Here is a 17,443-nt window from a genome sequence, read left to right as displayed (position 1 = left end):
AGTCTTCAAGTTAGGTCCATTTTAATGCAAGTATTATAACTCTGGACAGCAGTGCATGAAGCTATAGATTACTGAGTATCTAGTTAAAGGTGCTACTAATGACACAAATATCTTCAAAACCATTTTCCCTGGTCCTATTGGGGCCACCTTTCCTCCAGATCTTGTTCAGGCCTCAGCTGAGTGTCAATCACTGCCTCCTGGACAGAGCACACACTCTCCAGGTTTCTCAGCTGTCGTCACTCAACTTTCTGATCTCCTGACTACCATGGTGGTCAACTGGTCATTGTGGAGGTGCAAATTCAATTATACACCCTGGACAAAAATAGAGAAGGAGAGAGGAAGAATAGCAATAACACCTCATGACTTAATAAATGAGCTCAGTTCTGGATCTAGAGTAGATGCTTCATAAATGCTTTCTTTCAAAAATAACTTCGTATCAAAACAGGCGGGGCTATGGGAGAGCAAAGGGCAGAGATTAGTTTTAGCTGCAGAGATCTGGAAAAATATCTGGGAGGTATGAGATATACAGGGTCTTGAAAGAAGAACAAGAATGTTATACGCCATAAAATAGGCTACTTTACCCACAGAGCTTCATACAAGGACTTGCACGCAGTAGTACTCAGCGCACATCACTGAATCTGTATAATTCCTAAGCGAGAAAGCAGTTTCTTACATTCTTTCTGCGGGAGTTAAACAGCAGTATTGATTTTATTTTCTCCTGCCCCCCTGGAACCTTCAGGGAATACTGCTTGGATCAGTTTTTGCCCCCATCCAAAAAATAAAACTTTACTTCCTCTTACCCTTTCACCCTAAGGAAATTAGAAGTATCTTAGAGTGACCATTTACCTAGGAATGCGACCAGGATTGCCAGAACAACATACCACAGAATGCCTGGTCTCCTGGAAGAGCAGGTCCACCCAGTAAAAACTTTCCAACCTAAAAGCCATGGTGGCCTGTGAACCTTGCATGACACACCTGAAAACCAGATCTGTTCCTGGGACCTGGTCTTCCTAGACCAGAAGACAATATTCCTCTTAGACATGGAGACAATTCTAGGCCAAGAAGGATGATGTCTTATATCTGTTGAGCACAGAATATAGGGTGGGGCAATGGTAGGTTTACAGTTGTTTGTGGGAAATAATACAATAATTAATAAATAGTACAAATGTAAACTTTGTTTCATGTATTCACAATTGTAAATCTACTTTGCCCCACCCTGTATGTGCCAGACACTGAGCCAAGAGCTTTATAAGTGTTATCTTATTAGATCCTCCAATCAGCAGCTGAGTGTAGTGCTGCCAGCCCCATTCTACAGAGAAAGGTTATACTCTGAGCTGGTGAGGATGGCAGCCTGGAACCCATGCCCCAGGCATGCAGCTGCCCCTGCCCTCCCCCCAGCCCATCTACCTTAGCCTTAGCACGTGTAATTCTGTCATTCAAAAGGCAGCTGCATGAAGCTCCTTTCTTTTTTTGTTTTTTGTCTACTTTGTGCCCTAAATGATAGATTAACATTTTATTTAATCTTCACATCAAGCTCAAAAAGGTTAAGGAAATTATCCAAGTTACACGGGTAGTAAGTGACAAAGCCAGATTTTAAACCCAGGATTGCCCGTTCTAAAAAGCCTGTGCCCTGTGCTGGGCCAGTCTGCCCCTGAGACTCAGAGTTAGTATTTGGGCCTGTGACCTGGCTAGACTAAACCTTTAGCTGCCCTTCTAGCCTCCCCCTCCCCAACAAGGGTGGGGTAGGATTAGGTGTTCACCCCAACTAGCATTTTCAGCTGCCAACGGGCTTTAAAGCCAGTAAAGCCAGTTTGCCCTCCCAGCATAGTGCCCAGGAACCTGTTGATAGGAACTGCCATTTCTCAGACTCCCACAGTAGCCCCAGGGAAGGAGGAAAGTCTTCTGTGACCCCTGGGAAGACTTCAGGACCTCACCCTACACCTCAGGCTCAGAAATCGTCTTCAGAACAAAAGTCAGAGCTCACCCTCTGCTGGGAACAAGTAATTATGTAGCAGATAGCTGCCACCAGCGCTGACACACTGGACTGAACTACAGCCAGATTCTCCCTGGCTCCAACACTTCCCACATCCAACACAGGACCTGACGTATAGTGAGGGCTCAAAAAACATTACCTTTATTGAATTATATTTACTGCAGAAAATATTTTCCTGCATTCCTCATCCAAGGGCTTTCTGCAGGACACTGGACTTGGTCATTTACCTGAACATCCTTTTCCACTAACGGCTGGCTTTTTCAGCTCTTTGGAATACACCCCTAGAGAGACTTCTGATTGAGCCTAGTACTGTCAGCATGATGGGAGGAGAAAATCTGGCACAAAAAGACTTAATAAGAGCCCTTCATGGTGTCTCCAAGACCTCGGAAACAGAGAAGGCCAGGGCCCGTTATTTCCTTCAGACTCAACAAAGTGCACATTCCCCACTGTCAGCTGCACGCATCTCGATTAAAACATGCTTGGGGCACAGGTTTGGTCTCCTTCCTGCTTGATCACAGTGACCCTTCCCTGGTCTTCTCCTTCCAGAGGAGGAAATTAGTTGAAACATAATTTGATGGAATCCCACTTAAGCCTTGACCAGAGCCCCTGACCTGTGGCTCAGAGAAAGGTTGTGGATGCTGAAGGTTTCACTCTGGGCATTGTCCCATAATTGGTTCTCACTCTCTTGAAGCTCTGACGTCCTGTATGTCCATTTATTCCTGTAGCCCAGTAGGCACCATGCTAGGCCTGGGGTGTGCAGAGCGTAAATGGGAACTGGCCATTCCCCGCCAAGTTAGAGGTGAGGTGGGATGGAGCCGGAGGTGCCATTAGATAAGTAACATTGGCGCTCCATCCCAGGGGAGAAGGACTGGCATTGCCACCAGGGGGCAGGACAGCTTATGCCAAGGCACAGAGTTTGGGAATCGAAGTGAGGGCTCTGCTCAGGCTCCAGGCTAGGCCAGGGGTCGGCAGTGACTGGCCAACGGGCAGCTGAGGAGCTCAGGCTCTGCCCTGCGGGTGGCAGGGCCTTTGGGACGGCAGGGTGAGGGTGCGGGGATGCGGGGAGCAGGGGGGCGGGCGGAGGGCAGAGCCCCAGGCTCCCCGGGAGGGCCGTGTCCCCTGTGCACAGCAGCTCACGGCGCCCTCCCTGCTTGTGTCTCGTAGGTCTCGGATCCGCAGAGAACTGTTCATTGAGGAGATTCAGGCCGGGAGCCAGGGCCAGGCCGGGGCCAGCGACTCCCCGTCGGCCCGCAGCAGCCGGCCGGCGCCCAGCTCCGAGGGCGACAGCTGTGACGGCGTGGAGGCCGCCGAGGGCCCGGGCGCCGCGGACGCTGAGGAGTCGGGCGGCCCCGCGGCCGCCACCAAGTCTCAGGGAGGGCCCGCCGAGGCCGCCGCCCCAGAGGAGCGAGGAGAGGAGGCGCCGCGGCTGGCGGAGAAGGCAGAGCCGCCGCCCTCGGGGACCCCGGCCCCGCAGGACGCCGAGGGCCGACCCCGGGCACCGCTGCCGCCCGAAGGCCCCGCGGACGGCCCGCGGCCTGTGCCAAACCCCGCGGCCGCCGCCGGGGAGGACGCCGCTACCTCAGCCGCCCCGGGAGAGGGCCCCACCCGGGCCCGGGACGCCGCCCCTAGTTCCGCTTTGCCAAGCACCAGCGCGCCGGCCGCCCGCAGGCCCAGCTCGCTGCAGAGCCTCTTCGGCCTCCCCGAGGCGGCGGGCCGGGACTCGCGAGACAACCCCTTGAGGAAGAAGAAGGCCGCGAACTTGAACAGCATAATCCACCGCCTGGAGAAGGCCGCCAGCCGCGAGGAGCCCATCGAATGGGAGTTCTGAGGGCGCCGCCCGCCCGGCCGCCCGCCCGCCGGCCGCTGGGAGCCGCGGGGCGGGGCGGGGCGGGGCGGGGCGCGCAGAGGGCGGCGCCTCTCCGCGGCCTGGACCGTGTTGCGCACTTACTGCCCTGCGGGCCACAGGGCAAAATCGCCATAGGCCAAGGTGCATATAGAAACAAAGGAGCATTAAGCCCAATCTTTGTCGTGTTTTCAAGGAAGAAAACGGAAATGTGTAGTCGAGCTTTTTTGTACCCTGAAGTGTTTTTTTTATTGCCCTAAGTGATTTCCACAGGTTCTGGAATAACTCTTACAGCTTTGCCTTGCGCCCTCCTCTTTCGTGTGGGCTTTAAAAAAAAAAATCAAACCCACATATTAAAAGGGGGCTTTTTATCTGCCATCTAATGGCTTCAGAGCGATAATACACTATTATCTTCTTAAACCAGGAAAGGGGGAGGGGGGATTTTTCAGAAAAATTAAAAAAGAAAGTTTTTGTAGCTGTTCAGTTGCCACTAAGAGATTGCACAGTCAAACCGACTCTAAACACACTAGTTTGGATTCCTAAATATTTTCAAGTAAAGAATCTTCTCGTTTGAAACTTTGAATTAAAATAAAACACATTTACTCCACATATTTTTTAACAAAAAGAAAAGTCACATCAGGAAAATAACTGATTTTGTGGTAGCTGATGTAGTGTTTTCTTGTACGTGAATAGAATCCTGACATGTAGTGCACATTGATCCATAGCTTTAACTGACTCTGGGCTTTTGCCGGCCAGGGTCTGTTTAATACACTCCATTCTAGGCCAAATCAGGACAAAAAGAAAAGATCCGAATCTAGGTATTTTATAATCTGCTTTTTAACCTCTAACCGCAGAGCACGCTGATCAGACCTCATATCTCGGAGGTTTAGGAGACAAGTTAGAACTGTAGCATGTACCCGTTCATTTCGTTTAATTTATGGTGTCTACGTCTGTGTTAGTGCGTCTGCACATATGTGAGCATTTAAAGAAAGGAGGAAAGAGAAGGCCACTAAGGTTCTGGGGCCAAACGGCCCACCCCTCGTAGACAGCAGTCTTTCCTTGGCACAGAAGGCACCACACCTCACACCACTCTCCCAGGCGCCTGATGGACTGAGCCCCACCAGGGGACGCCGCTCCCTGGGCCTGGGCAGGGCTCTCGCGCACTCTCTCTTTCCCTTTCTTCCCACCACAAGCACTGATGACTGTTGAAGTCGTGGGAAGCTTCCTTCCCTGCAGAAGAGAGAACGTGGCAATCTGGGCTCTGCTCCCAACCCCGTAGAGATGGCCCAAACTGACACCAAAACGTAGATGCTCTTCACTTCCAGACCAGACCGCTGACCCTCCATTCATTTTGCCTCTTGGAGCGTTCTTTTATGCAGCCTTTTACTTAGTCTTTTAGGGCAGTCTAAGTACAAATCAAAAGTCTAACTTGTCTCTGATTCCTCCTGTTGTCTATGTGTATATGCGTGAGAATAGAGGTGGATGAGAGTGTGTGTGTGTGCGTGTGTGCAATTTTATACGTCTGTGTATTTTCTTAAGTACCTGTGCACACATAGAGTGCATTACTGCCACCTTTTTTCAATAAGCTGTTTTATCAGTTATGGCTTCTACAAGTTTGCTAATTTAGACTCCTTTATTGCCATATCTTTAAACTAACAATAGATGATTTCGGTATATATATATATTTTTTTTTGCTTATTTATAGGTGCTGTATTTTATTATCTGATTGTTAGGAAGGGATGAAAGGGGCAAATATTCTTTAGAGGGATAGACTGCCGGCAGTATTGGGTATAATTTACAAGATGTAGTTGTCATACTGTATATTACTGATTGAAAACTTTTTGACCGTATTGTGTATCATTGAAACCTTTGTCTTAGGTCAACATCTTTGGATGACATTTTAATGGTGCATTCATTATTTCTTAAGTTTAATTAATATTATCTTTTTTTGATTTGGGGGTGGGAGGGAGTTATAATTTTAGAGGTATGCTCCCGCTATTACACCTCAGTGTGCTTGTATTAATTAACTTGTAGGACTTTGACTGTAAGATGTGAAACCACATTTCTTGCATGATGTTTTAGAAATTATATATTTCATTTACAGTCTTTTAACCTGCAGCTGCAGCACTTAGTTCAAGTTTTCACAAATTGAAGAGTCACTACACTAAAGACAATGCCTTTTCATGAGTAAGAAGTTTTCAGAAGGCTCTAGGAGGCTGTGAGGCAGGCCGTTTGTCTTTTGATAGTTGCATCATCTCTGAACTTGAAATCGGGTTCAGTGAGAAGAGAATTCAAAATGGAGGAGCTTAAGGGGAAATAGATTAACATCTGGCTCAATTCGGGTGCATTAAGAAGAGCAAATGTGCATTAGTGACCCTTAGGACAGTGAGTAGCAGAGCCCCTGACAGTACTGTGGTGTCCTCTCCACAAAAACCTTGAGGGAATTTTGTCATCATGTGTGATGAATCACTAAATATCTGATTTTCATCAGAATCAAAAGCAGGGAGTTAACAGGAAATATTAGGGTAGTGTTAATTTTAAAGGCATGACTGTTATATATGGAGGTATTAAATCTGAAGAAATTGAAAAATTGTAAATTTGTTCATTCTTGTGGCCAAATAGTAACAGTCTAAAACAGCCATTTTGGCTCTTCCAAGCAATTTAGTCATTTTTGTTGTTGTGTTTTTTGTGGGTGTTTTTTTTTAAGTAGGTTATTGTTTATTTCCATTCTGTCTTTTTTGCCAGACTTACATCTGGGTGCTTGATACAATCAGTTGGTTAAATTTTGCTTGCAGTTCTGTATTTGTATTTTTTTCTTTATTTATTGTTTTTATTGCGATCCCAACCCTATGCTCTTTTGTGTTTAAGCTATCACCGCCTGTAATACTTCTAAGAGCTGCCACTAAATAACAGAAACCTGTCAGCACAGGAAGTGTCCCCCTCCTCACTGCGCCCCTCATTTTGAGTCTAAGGGTTGATCTTTCATCTTGATAAGCAATATTCAAGTGCCTTGAACAGCATCTTCTCCGTGGGGTTTCACCTTCAGCTGGCTGGCGTTCCAAGCAGTGGCTCCCACAGGCAGCTGACCTCCTCCTCTTTACGCTCCATCAGTTTAAAAAGCTGATTTGTACCTCTCCCCTGGGGAAAACGGTTCCATACAAAACACTAACACTTCATTACAAGCTCCATTATACCATTTTAAATGGCTTCTTTTTGTTAATTGGAGGCAGTGTTCATAACTTAAGGTTTTTGCCATTACTTAGCTGGCTAAGTGGAGGCTCAGCATAAAATCAGTGTTCACGTCAGCCTCTTGCCCCTTGGTTCCTGCCCATGCTCTCCCGTGGTGTCTGAGGTGCAGGGTGTGTGGGTTCTGTCCTGGACCCATCCACCACCCGGCTCCCAAGTGACTTCCCTTGAACCTCCAGATCAGTCAGGATGTCTGTGATTTCTGTTCACCAGACCGCTTTTCTTGAGAAAGAATAACCGCAGCCATTAGCTCATTTTAATTATTCTCAGAGCTGACCTGCCTGAGGAACATCACAACCCGAGGTGGCTCATGGTCAGCACACTGCCCTGGGATGCAGGCTTGGGAGAAGTCTCCAGGAAATGCCAGGATCTTGACTCGTATGACTACTCTCAGACCCTGGCCATTGTATCTGGGAAAGTGACTGAGGCAAGAAGGTAACCATTCATGGCCTCCCTGTACTTCCAGTGCACAAATGCCTCCCTGCCCAGTTTCCTTCCTGTTGGCATCTTTGCTTTCTCCCCATTTAAAATCCATCCTGTCCAATGTGGACGTCCAGGTCTCCTGGTTGGTGGTCCAGACCCAGGGGGCTACGGAGCTTTGGGTTAAGTGTTCCTCTGTGCTCTCTCTGGCACGAGAGTCCCCCACCCCGGGTCCAGCTGGCGAGCTCCGGGAGGAAGGGAACACCCCACCTGCCTCGTTGGCCAGGGCACATCAGCCAAGAGCAAACCTAGCAGCAGGCAGGTTGTGCTTTCATCCACGGGAGCGCTCCAGTGCCGGCTGACTCCCCTGAGATCATGCAGCAGCCACGCTCTAAGAGACTAGAGGAAGAATCACCAGGCATCTCGGGCTGCAGGAGGGTGCCTTCCCAGCTAATGTTGGCCTGGGTTTCTCTCTTTCTCCTGAACTCATGTTCTTTCATGCAGGAGTAATCAATGAACTCTATTGACATTCTATGCAATGTTTTTCATTCCTCTGATTTTAGAAAAACAAACCTTACTGAAAATAGCAGAGGAGCAGGGGGAGTATATGCACATCCTGGGGTTAGCACCAAGTGGAACAGTGATAGTGACTTAGGAGAGCTGGAGCTGGGGGACCATAGCCTTTACCTTAAATGCACTATGGCAGCCGCCTCTCAACAGGCCTATAAAAACAAGCGTCTGCTTGTGGCTATCCCAAGCCCCTGCTTTTGGAGGCCAGAAAGCCAGCTGTGAGGGGAGATGTAACAAGGCGAGGTTCTGGCATGTGGTGGGCTGTTCGCCGCATCCCTTCAGGCTGGAGGTTTGGCTCCTTCCCTGGATGTCCTCCCTTGTCGCAGCCCTCATTTATCCCCGTCTACCTCACTAGCCTATGCTCCCATTTGACATCACTCCTCACCCACACCCCTCAGAACCGAGCAGCAAGTGGGCTGGGGGAAGAGAAAAAGCTAGAAGGGTGGCATCCATGATCTAGGCCTGGTGGGCAGGCATCTTCTCTCTCTCTTGTGAGCACAACATGACAGACAGCTGTGCTCTGTGAGGCACATGGATTTTTCTCTTGACTTCCACCTGTTCTTAAAGGTCTGTCAGCTGTTTCCTTGGCAGGCAGGGGCAGTCTCGGGCCTCAAAGGGCCTTGTCTTTGGCCTGCCTTTTCTTTCTGCCCGTTTCTGCTCAGCTGTTAAGATCCATCACAGTCATTTTCCTTGCCCTGGGCTGCCCCTAAATGGCCACATGAGGACACTTCCCTAGGGTTCCTACCTGGCATTGGGAACTCTGTCTTTATTCTCTCTGGCACTGGGAGGTTAGGACTTCAGCTCCACTGTCACACTCCTTTGGAAACATCTCAGAGACAGGAGAGGATACAGCATTCTCCAGCCCGCTCACCCAGTCTCCAGTCACATGGCTCTTTCTTCCCAAGAGTATGCCAATCTCCACCCAGGGCTAAAGGAAACCAGCTCCCAGGGCTGCTGGTGGATGTGGATCCATCCACCCTGGTGGCCAAAGTGTTCTCCTGGTGGAAAGAATTTGGAAGTGGGAGCGTAAGATTTGTGCCGTCATCGTGTACTTGAGCATTTACCGGTAAAAGCTCACATGTAAAAATGCCCCCAGTCCTCCTGCAGTTTCATTTGGGCCTTGATGGCAGGTGAGCCTTCATGACCCACAAGGCAGAGCTCCTGCCCTGAGTGGCAAGGTGGTGGCCTGGGACTCCAACGTGATGTAGTTCCATTTCCCAGTCCATTGAATGGTAGGCTGGCCAGCTCGCTTGCTTGCTAAGAGATTGGTCCAATTTGACAATACCATTCCCATTCCCATCAGTTTCTGCCTGTTGGTAGATGAAACCTACTGGGGGAAGAAAGGAAGAAACAAGTTCCCAATTAAAATTCCAAAAAGATCCAGCTCTAAGACCCTTAGAGCAATGGTCGCCAACTGGTGGTCCGTGAGGTCCGAAAGGTTGGCGACCCCTGCCTTAGAGGGGTGCTGAAGCTGAGGCCAGAGCCCTCTGGGTGAATCAAGACAGCAGAGGACAGGGTGTGGGGAGCAGCCAGCTGAGCGAAATGGGCCCCATCCCAGAGTTCCTGCCCCAACAGCCCCAGCAGCCTGTGAGCCTCCTGCCTGGCCAGGGAATAAAGGGAAATGCAGTCCCCACTGACCAGGCCGGGCTGCCACCTTCCCACCACCTCCTCCCTCCAAAGATACTGTGTCCACGCTGACAGTGGCATCATCTCCATTTTCGTTTTTGGATGAAGTGACATTTAGCTTTAACAAGACATTTCCAAAGCGCCTAGTCTCCTCAAAAATGCTGACTTTAAAAGTTGGGCATTGTAGACAAAGAACCCTAAAAAAGATTAGTGAGAGAAAGACATTAGGCTATCCATAAATGTGCGCTTTCCCCATCCCCGTACCTAAACTTTTAAAACACCTTTGAGTTGCTTTTATGGTCATTTTGTCCAGTACTGTTAAGAAGTGTAGCCTGTGTTACTGTAATTTCTGTAGTGTTTAGGCTTTAGTTTCTACCACAAAATATGCTATTTGCTATGTATCAAGCTTTCTGTGGTCAGAAAGGAAAGGTGCCTTATGTCCCAATGTCATGGCTACATCCCTATGGAAAATAATCAGAAGCACAGTGTGTATGGAAGCATTGGGACTTCCGCTGGTGAAACCAGACTCCCATCAGCACGACACATGGAAGTGGCACGGGGCTGCTTTTGTTCTATTGTTCCTTTTCTCTCCTTTTTCATTTTCCTTCTGTCTTTTTTCTTTCTTTCTTTCTTTCTTTCTTTTCTTTTTTTTTTAGTTTGCTTTAAACAGAAAGCACTTAAATAGATGACTATATGTAAAAGCTCTGTGCAATAGAAATCATTTTTCTTCATTTTTAAGAGATAATGTATTGCACACCAAATGAACTCAAAGTAAGCTTTAGACCAAGACGATTCAGGTTGTGGATGAGTATGTTCACTGTAGTTCCGTTTATTCATGAACTGAAGGGAAACAGGCTTCCCTCCCCCCGCTCCCGGCCTGCCCATTGCTGACCACCAAGCGAGGCCTGCAGGGCGCTTGGCCAGAACCGCTGGCTGGGCGGCAGCGTGGGGGTGTTTGTGACTCAGCAGCTGAGAACCTCCCTTCCAGCACTTAACCTCTTCTTGTTGAGATGGATTGACTGCTACTGACCTGCCAGCGTGCGTGAGGATAATTATAAAAGGATGTTTCCTTGAGGGAAAAAAAAAATTATTTCTATCCTCTTCTATTTATTATTAGGTTAATCATTTAAGTACTTATCAGGAGTATATTGTTGTTTTATGTTGTTGTTGTTGTTGTTGTTATAAATGCTTTTTGCTATCACTCCAGTGGTTACTGTCTTCTGCCTCCTGCCTCCCCATCCCACCCCAAAAAAAGAACCGAAGGGCCTAGGGATCTGACTGGGGGCAGAGGGGGTTTCTCCAGCAGAATTAGACATCTGTCTCCAGAGCAGCCACTCAAAAACTGGTGGTCTTCACGTGTCTTTTTAAATGAGAGTTGATGAACAAAAATCTACCCGTGTGAGGAAATGCCGAGTTGAAGAACACTCGTGTGAGGAGCTGCAGAGGAGACTTAGAAAAGCAAGGTTGAGTTCCCCAAAGCCTCCTAGAGCCTCTGTACGACTTCTGGGTTCATGAAGTTTCAGCGAGGAGCCCTGGTCAGAGAGGGCGCGGCTGCCTGGCCAAGGCGATGACTTCCAAGGGAGAGAATGGTTTCTTGTAAGGCTCACGTGGGTTGACGTGTTTTAGTTGGCTGTTGTTGCTGTTGCTGTTGCTGTTGCTGTTGTTGTTGTTGTTGTTTTTTTTCTTGCATACGAATTTGGTCAAAACCATCTGTTGAAGCAACAGTGTTCTTAGTTTGGCTGTGGCTTGAGGACCCACACCAAGGAGGTCATGGGGGAGCCCCTCTCCCCCTTACTGTGGTTAAGTGTGTAGGGAAGTTAGATGAGGGCAGAGCTTTCTGAGGTAGAAGCACAGCCAACAAGACACCCAGTTGCTTGCAAAGGGGTGTGAGGGCGAAGTGGGTCTGGCCTCGGGCCTGTGGGCTCACCCTCATGGGCACAAGAGAAGGAAGTTCCCCCAGGCCAAAGCAGGGGTTGACAGGCACCTTGAGAATTGCCAACCCCAGCTGGAGCCAGACCTCTGTCTCTGCTCCCATCCACCGACCCCCGACTCACTTTCCATGTCATGACTTTTCCCCTTCTCTGAAGTCATTTGGAGGTCCTGGTTTTGTTCTCACCTCTCAAAGAATGCCCTCCAATGAAATCACTGTCCTCATCCCCTCCCCAAAGGGTTTCCATTTCTCTCTAATTAGTCTATGCATGTCTCTCTCTTGAGCCGTTTTCTGCCTCTTGAGAAAACGGGCATCTCATGTCCCACCATCTGAGACCCCTCAGAAAATGCTGTGCATTTTGGAGATGTGAGGATTCGTTCAAAATTCTTAAAGCATTTGAGAATAGCTTGTTATAAAATAAAAGTGGGAAAAGAAAAGGTTTTCCCACGTCCCTTTCCACTGAGTAAGACCTAGCTCTTTGCAATTGTGCAATAACTACTTGCCTGCGAGCGGGTAGCCACGCTCCTGTCCAGACTACTAACACAGCACAAGCCAGGCGCGCTCTTGGAGTGGCGACTTCTTCCGGAGAATTCTTAATAAGCTCAGCTCCCCCCCCCAGTGTATCGTGGTGTCTTACATTTTAGCAGTATTTTATATTTTCTGTAACGCACTAAGTCTTAGATGTTTTTAGAGCTTGTTTGTTAATACTCACAATCACAGACTTTTTTAAAAGATCCTCACAGAGACCCAATTGACCAAAAAAAAAAACTTTTAAAAAGGCATCATTTATTTGTACAAATAGCTTTGAGAAGCCTCTGCTGTGTTGCTGTGACCCATCTCTGGTAACATTTTATTTCTTGCTATTTGTTTTCAACATTAAGAGTCAAAAGTTGCTCCGGCTGGCATGGGGGTGGGGGAGGCACCCGTCAGACCCTCGGCCTTGTCCCTTCTGTCTTTGGTTAGCCATACGATGTTTGTTCTCAGCACTGTACAACGGTCCCTATATGATATGGAGAAGCAATATCACTGTATGAAACTCACACCATGTATTATTATTCACTAGCACCCTAGGTGTGATAATTGAAGTAAATATCTTTTATACAAACACAAGAATGTGTGGGTCGTTTTTATTTAAAGTGCTCTGGCCTGAGAAGCAGCAAACACTGTCATTCTGGGTTGAAAGGCACCTCGAGAATTGCCAACCGAGGCAGCCCTTCCTCCACCTTCCGTGCTTCCGGTGGGGCGTGGCGTCCTGGCAGGTGTCAGCAGAAACCTGGGCCTGGGTAGGATGCAAAGGCCCCACTGTGCGGTTTCCCATGCAGACATGGTACCTGCTCCATAATGGCCTTTGTCCCTGCTCGCTGTTGTCACCCTTATTGTTTGGGTGCCCTCGACGCACTGACCTTCCTAGCATCCACTCTATTGTCTGTGAAAAGGTGGCCAGCAGTGCTGGGTCCGGCGCTGGGCTGATGGTAGCTTGGTTGCCCAAGGCCACGGACAGGTACCTCTGCCTGGCCTCAGCCCGCGCTGTGGGGTCTCGCGCTGTGTCCCTGACTCCTGATGTGAAGAAGGAGCAGCCGAGGGCACCTGTTAATGCAGGCCAGTGAGTTCCCACTCAGGAAAAAGGGAACGGTGTCGTGTGGGTTTCTGGAAGGATCTGGCTCCTGAGAAGGGGCCTGTCTCTCCTGCCAGTCTCGGGCTGGAGGTGGGAGAGCTCTGAGAGTTGGCTGCTAGATGGTCCAAATGCTTGTGACAGCTGTTTCTCATCTTGAGATCTACAGGGTTGGAAGAGAGTCGCCATCCTTACTGATGTAGGACTGATTGGGAGGTGTTTGTTCGTTGTGCGTTAAGCTGTAGTTTTCAGAATGTGAAGCTCCTGTATGTGACACAGAAACATGAGTTAAACGGGACTCGAACCTCCAGTGCGAGACCCCAGAGCCTGGGACAGTCTCGCATCAGTGCCAGGTGCTCCTGGCAGCCCCAGGTTTCATCAGGTCACTCACGGACATGGGTATGTCTAAAGCTGCCCCAAATCCCTGCCCCCCTCCCCTCAGATGGGAGAATTAGCATAAAACCACTAGAGCGCTACCAGTTTGACAAAGTCAAGTCTAGCTCAGCTAACATTCTGCTATTTTTGTTTGCTAGTTTAGGTATGCCCCAAGTTTTAAAGATCCACTAGCTCCGTGGTCGGCAAACTGCGGCTCGCGAGCCACATGAGGCTCTTTGGCCCCTTGAGTGTGGCTCTTCCACAAAATACCACGGCCTGGGCGAGTCTATTTTGAAGAAGTGGCGTTAGAAGAAGTTTAAGTTTAAAAAATTTGGCTCTCAAAAGAAATTTCAATCATTGTACTGTTGATATTTGTCTCTGTTGACTAATGAGTTTGCCGACCACTGCCCTAGCTAAATTAAAATGTAAAATGTTAAAAAACAAAAAAACAAAAAACAGCACGAAGTCCTTTTACCCCTAAAATCTCCCCAAGTGCTTTTAAAGTGAGATTTAATTAAGCAAAAGGGCAGCTGCACATGGCTTTGCAGGCCTGACTGCCTGTGTAAACTGCCAGTCCCAGAGGCAGCAGAGGAAGCAAGATTTCATGTTGTGGCTGCCAGTGGGCGATGCCCCCGCCCCAGGCAGAGCGCTTAGCCTCCCTGTGTGTGGCCTTTCTCCTTGCCCTGTAGTTAAGTGGGTCTGAATGAAATAATGTGCCTTATTTGATGCCCTGAGGAAACACAATTGCAGATGTACAGGGAATGGCAACAAGATGATATAATTATTGGAGGGAGGGAGGGAGTCGTCTGCCATGATCCTGTCTGCTGTGCTTAAAAGGGCCTCTAGCCCCGGCCCGTTGGCTCCGTTGTTTAGAGCATTGTCCCCTGCACCAGGAGGCTGCAGGTTCAATTCCTGGTCAGGGCACTTACCCCAGGCAACCAATCAATGTTTCTCACATCGATGTTTCTCTCTCCCTCCCTTCTTTAAAATCAGTTAAAAACGGTGAGGGTTTTAAAAACGGGGCCTCCAAGTGGCCGTCTTGGGACCTGGTTGCTTCTTCCTCCGTGGCTCTTGCATGGCGGCTCGGGGGTCACTGCTCCCGCATCGGCACAGCACTGGTTCCTGTAGGGTGGTGAGACCTGATTGTGGCGGTGGGGCGCGGTGGGGCTGGTCTTCAGGTTCTTGATGGGAGTCGGGCCCACCCAGCGTAATGGAAGTGGGAGATACAGCCCAAGCCCAGTTTGGGTAGACATTCATAAGTTCCTGCCTCTTCCAAGAAGCTTGGGTTCTCCGAATGTCGGTAGAACGCACCTTTTTTTTTTCCCCCCAAGCAAAATGGTTTGTGGACAGGTAAAGCAGAGCTGCTCTGTTCGGGGCGCGGTGGGGGGTGCTTCAGGGAGTTAGATTTGAGGACCCCACTCATTGTGCAGGGGGGCATCGGGCCATTCCTTGTGGTCAGGGGGCACTGCGTTGGAGCTGGAGACCCAGCATCTTCTCTTACCAGCTGGTGTGACATCGGGCAAGTCTTAGATCAAGCTCGGGAAATATTTTCTGAAAGAATGAATGAATTTAACTTCCTTGAGCTTCTCTTTCCATCTCTGGCAAGGGAATATAGTAATGCCAGACTCCCAGGGCTGCTGAGACGACTGAGTGATAATACCTGCACACTGCTCAGCATGGCGCCTGGGCCCATGGCGGGCACCCAGTGCATGTTCGTGGCTGTCGACCAGGGTGATAGACGGGGCATCAAATACGGCACATTTGGTTGCTGGAGCAGCTGCCTGCAGTCAAAGTTGTTTCTTCCTTGGGCCAGAGCAGGAGGGGCCCCTGCTCGGGGCCGGGCTCTCCGAAGGTTAGCCAGAGCACCCGCAGCTGCTAGCCTCAGCTCGCCGGTGGTGATGCCTGTGATGTACCCATCGGCACCAGGTGGGGCAGCAGAGTCCTCCACACCCAGCAGCTCTCCAGCCCCTGATGAAAACCCAAGTCTCGGTGTCCTTGAATGTCAGAGGCTGTCACCACTGGACTCAGTCACAAACAGGAAGGAGGACCCTCCCTGCTCCCCACTCTTGTGGAGAGGGGGCTGCGCCCTCCACAGAGGCGGCTCCCTCTTAGAGACCCAACTGACTTAAGCATCTGTCAAAGCTGATCCCCATCCAGTTACAACCAAACCCAGAAGCCTCCCATGTGTGAGGAGACTAGATCCTCTGGGGCCCTGGTTCCCAACTGAAGGTGCCTGTATCCCTGGGACACTAGGCAATGCCTGGAGACGTGTGGGGCTGTCACCAGGGGGTGGGGATGCTTCTGGGCACTACAGCCGTGATTTTCAACCGGTGTACTGCAAGAATTTTTAAAATGTCAGGGGCACTGACCACTTTTCCCTTAGATTGTCAATTTTTTTAAAAAAATGACAACAGCCAACACGACAATAGCCATCCTGTGTGACTGAATCAAAATTGTACCTATTTTTTTCTGTCAGATTGGCAAAAAAAAACATATTTTTTTGGTGTGCCACAGAATTTTAGTAGTTTATGTGTGCCGTGAGATTTTTAAAAGGTTGAAAATTGCTGCTCTAGAGGATGCCAAACATGCTGATAAACATCCTACGATGCATAGAACAGTCCTCCCACGCCCACAAACAATGGCCTGGCCCCAAACATCGCTGGTGCTGAGCTCTAGCGTGGCAGAGTTCCTTCTCTGATACATTGAGCTGATTGATAGTCGCCGAGGACTGCTCTGTGCCAGCGATGTGCTCCAAGCCAGGTGTCCAGTGGCCTCAAGTCGCTCACAGCCCAAAGGGGAGACGGACCAGGTGCTGAACCACAGCCTAGGCTGGTCTTGTCATTGGTACTGAGGGGCATCTGAGTGGCAACTTGGGAAAGGGCAGAGTTCACAGGAGCGGCCTTGAAACGGCAGGAGGCACGTCTGGTAAGCAGGCCAGGACAGTACACCACCTGGAGGGGCGGCACGTGCACAGAGGCAACAGTGGCAGAGGGACAGCAAGCGCTGTGCTGGGGAAGGCGCGCCGGGCGGGAGGGGCGGCCGCGTTGGTAAACTCAAAGCCAGTCTGGAGGTGAGCCAGCTCTCGGTGAGGCTGTTCTTTCCACCCGACATCTAGAAGGACTCGGGTGTCGCCGAGAGCATCTGCAGCCGTGCTGGGGTGCAGGGGTCCCAGCTGGGGAGAAAGTGTCCCCCCTCCACCAAGTGTGCACACATTAGCAAGGTGCGGGGTCACCCTGGGGCTGCGTGCTGGCACGTGTGCATCCCAATGCCAGGGCCAGTCTGTACCCGTTAAGTCTGAGTTGCACATCTAAGTAGAGAATGCGCCCCGCAAAGGGGTGTCCTGGAGATGTCCTGGTTCATCGGGCATCATCAGCTTACTACCAATGGACTCCAGGCGGCCAGAGTGAACGCGCGGAAAGCGGAAGGTGTGTAGGGGCGGTGCCAGGTGCAGCATGTTCTCAGCCTAGCGAGGGGGAGCACTAGCCAAGGAGACTGAGGAGGAGCGGCCAGCAGGACAGGAGGCCCGGGAGGGTACGGTGACCTGGGAACCAGGTGCCGGTGGGTCAGTAAGACGAGGGCTGAGCACACAGAGATGTGTGACCTTGGTAAGGACAGTTGGCATAGTATCTGAGTCTGCTGGGAAAGGTTTAGGAACGTGAACACTTGGAATAGAAGACTTCTAGCTGGAGGGGGCAGTGAAGTCAAGAGGAGAGAGAGAGTTGGGGGGAGAGGAGAGAGAGAATCAGATGGGGAACATGCTCTGTAGTTGTGGAAAGGAGAAGCAAGAGCTGGTGCTGCAGGAGAGGGAGGGCACTGGCCGGGGATGGG

The 17,443-nt window shown here is 49.9% G+C and overlaps 1 protein-coding gene across 17 annotated transcripts in view; it reads left to right on the top strand.

Annotated features, from left to right (window-relative positions):
- Window positions 1–17,443, top strand: part of CUX1 (cut like homeobox 1) — a 353,788-nt gene that overhangs the window by 324,193 nt on the left and 12,152 nt on the right. For 12 of the 17 annotated variants that reach the window (XM_079786428.1, XM_079786415.1, XM_079786430.1 and 9 more), the window contains one exon: window positions 3,158–12,728. The exons of the other annotated variants lie outside the window; for them this stretch is intronic. In XM_079786428.1, the coding sequence (XP_079642554.1) occupies window positions 3,158–3,821 (664 nt within the window). In that variant the 3' untranslated portion in view covers window positions 3,822–12,728. Of the gene's footprint in view, window positions 1–3,157; window positions 12,729–17,443 lie in introns of those variants that run through there. 17 annotated transcript variants of the gene reach the window in all.

This window comes from Cnephaeus nilssonii (assembly GCF_951640355.1).
Source record: "Cnephaeus nilssonii genome assembly, chromosome: 2".
NCBI classification, from domain to species: Eukaryota; Metazoa; Chordata; class Mammalia; order Chiroptera; family Vespertilionidae; genus Cnephaeus; species Cnephaeus nilssonii.
This window is presented reverse-complemented; position numbering and strand designations above follow the sequence as displayed.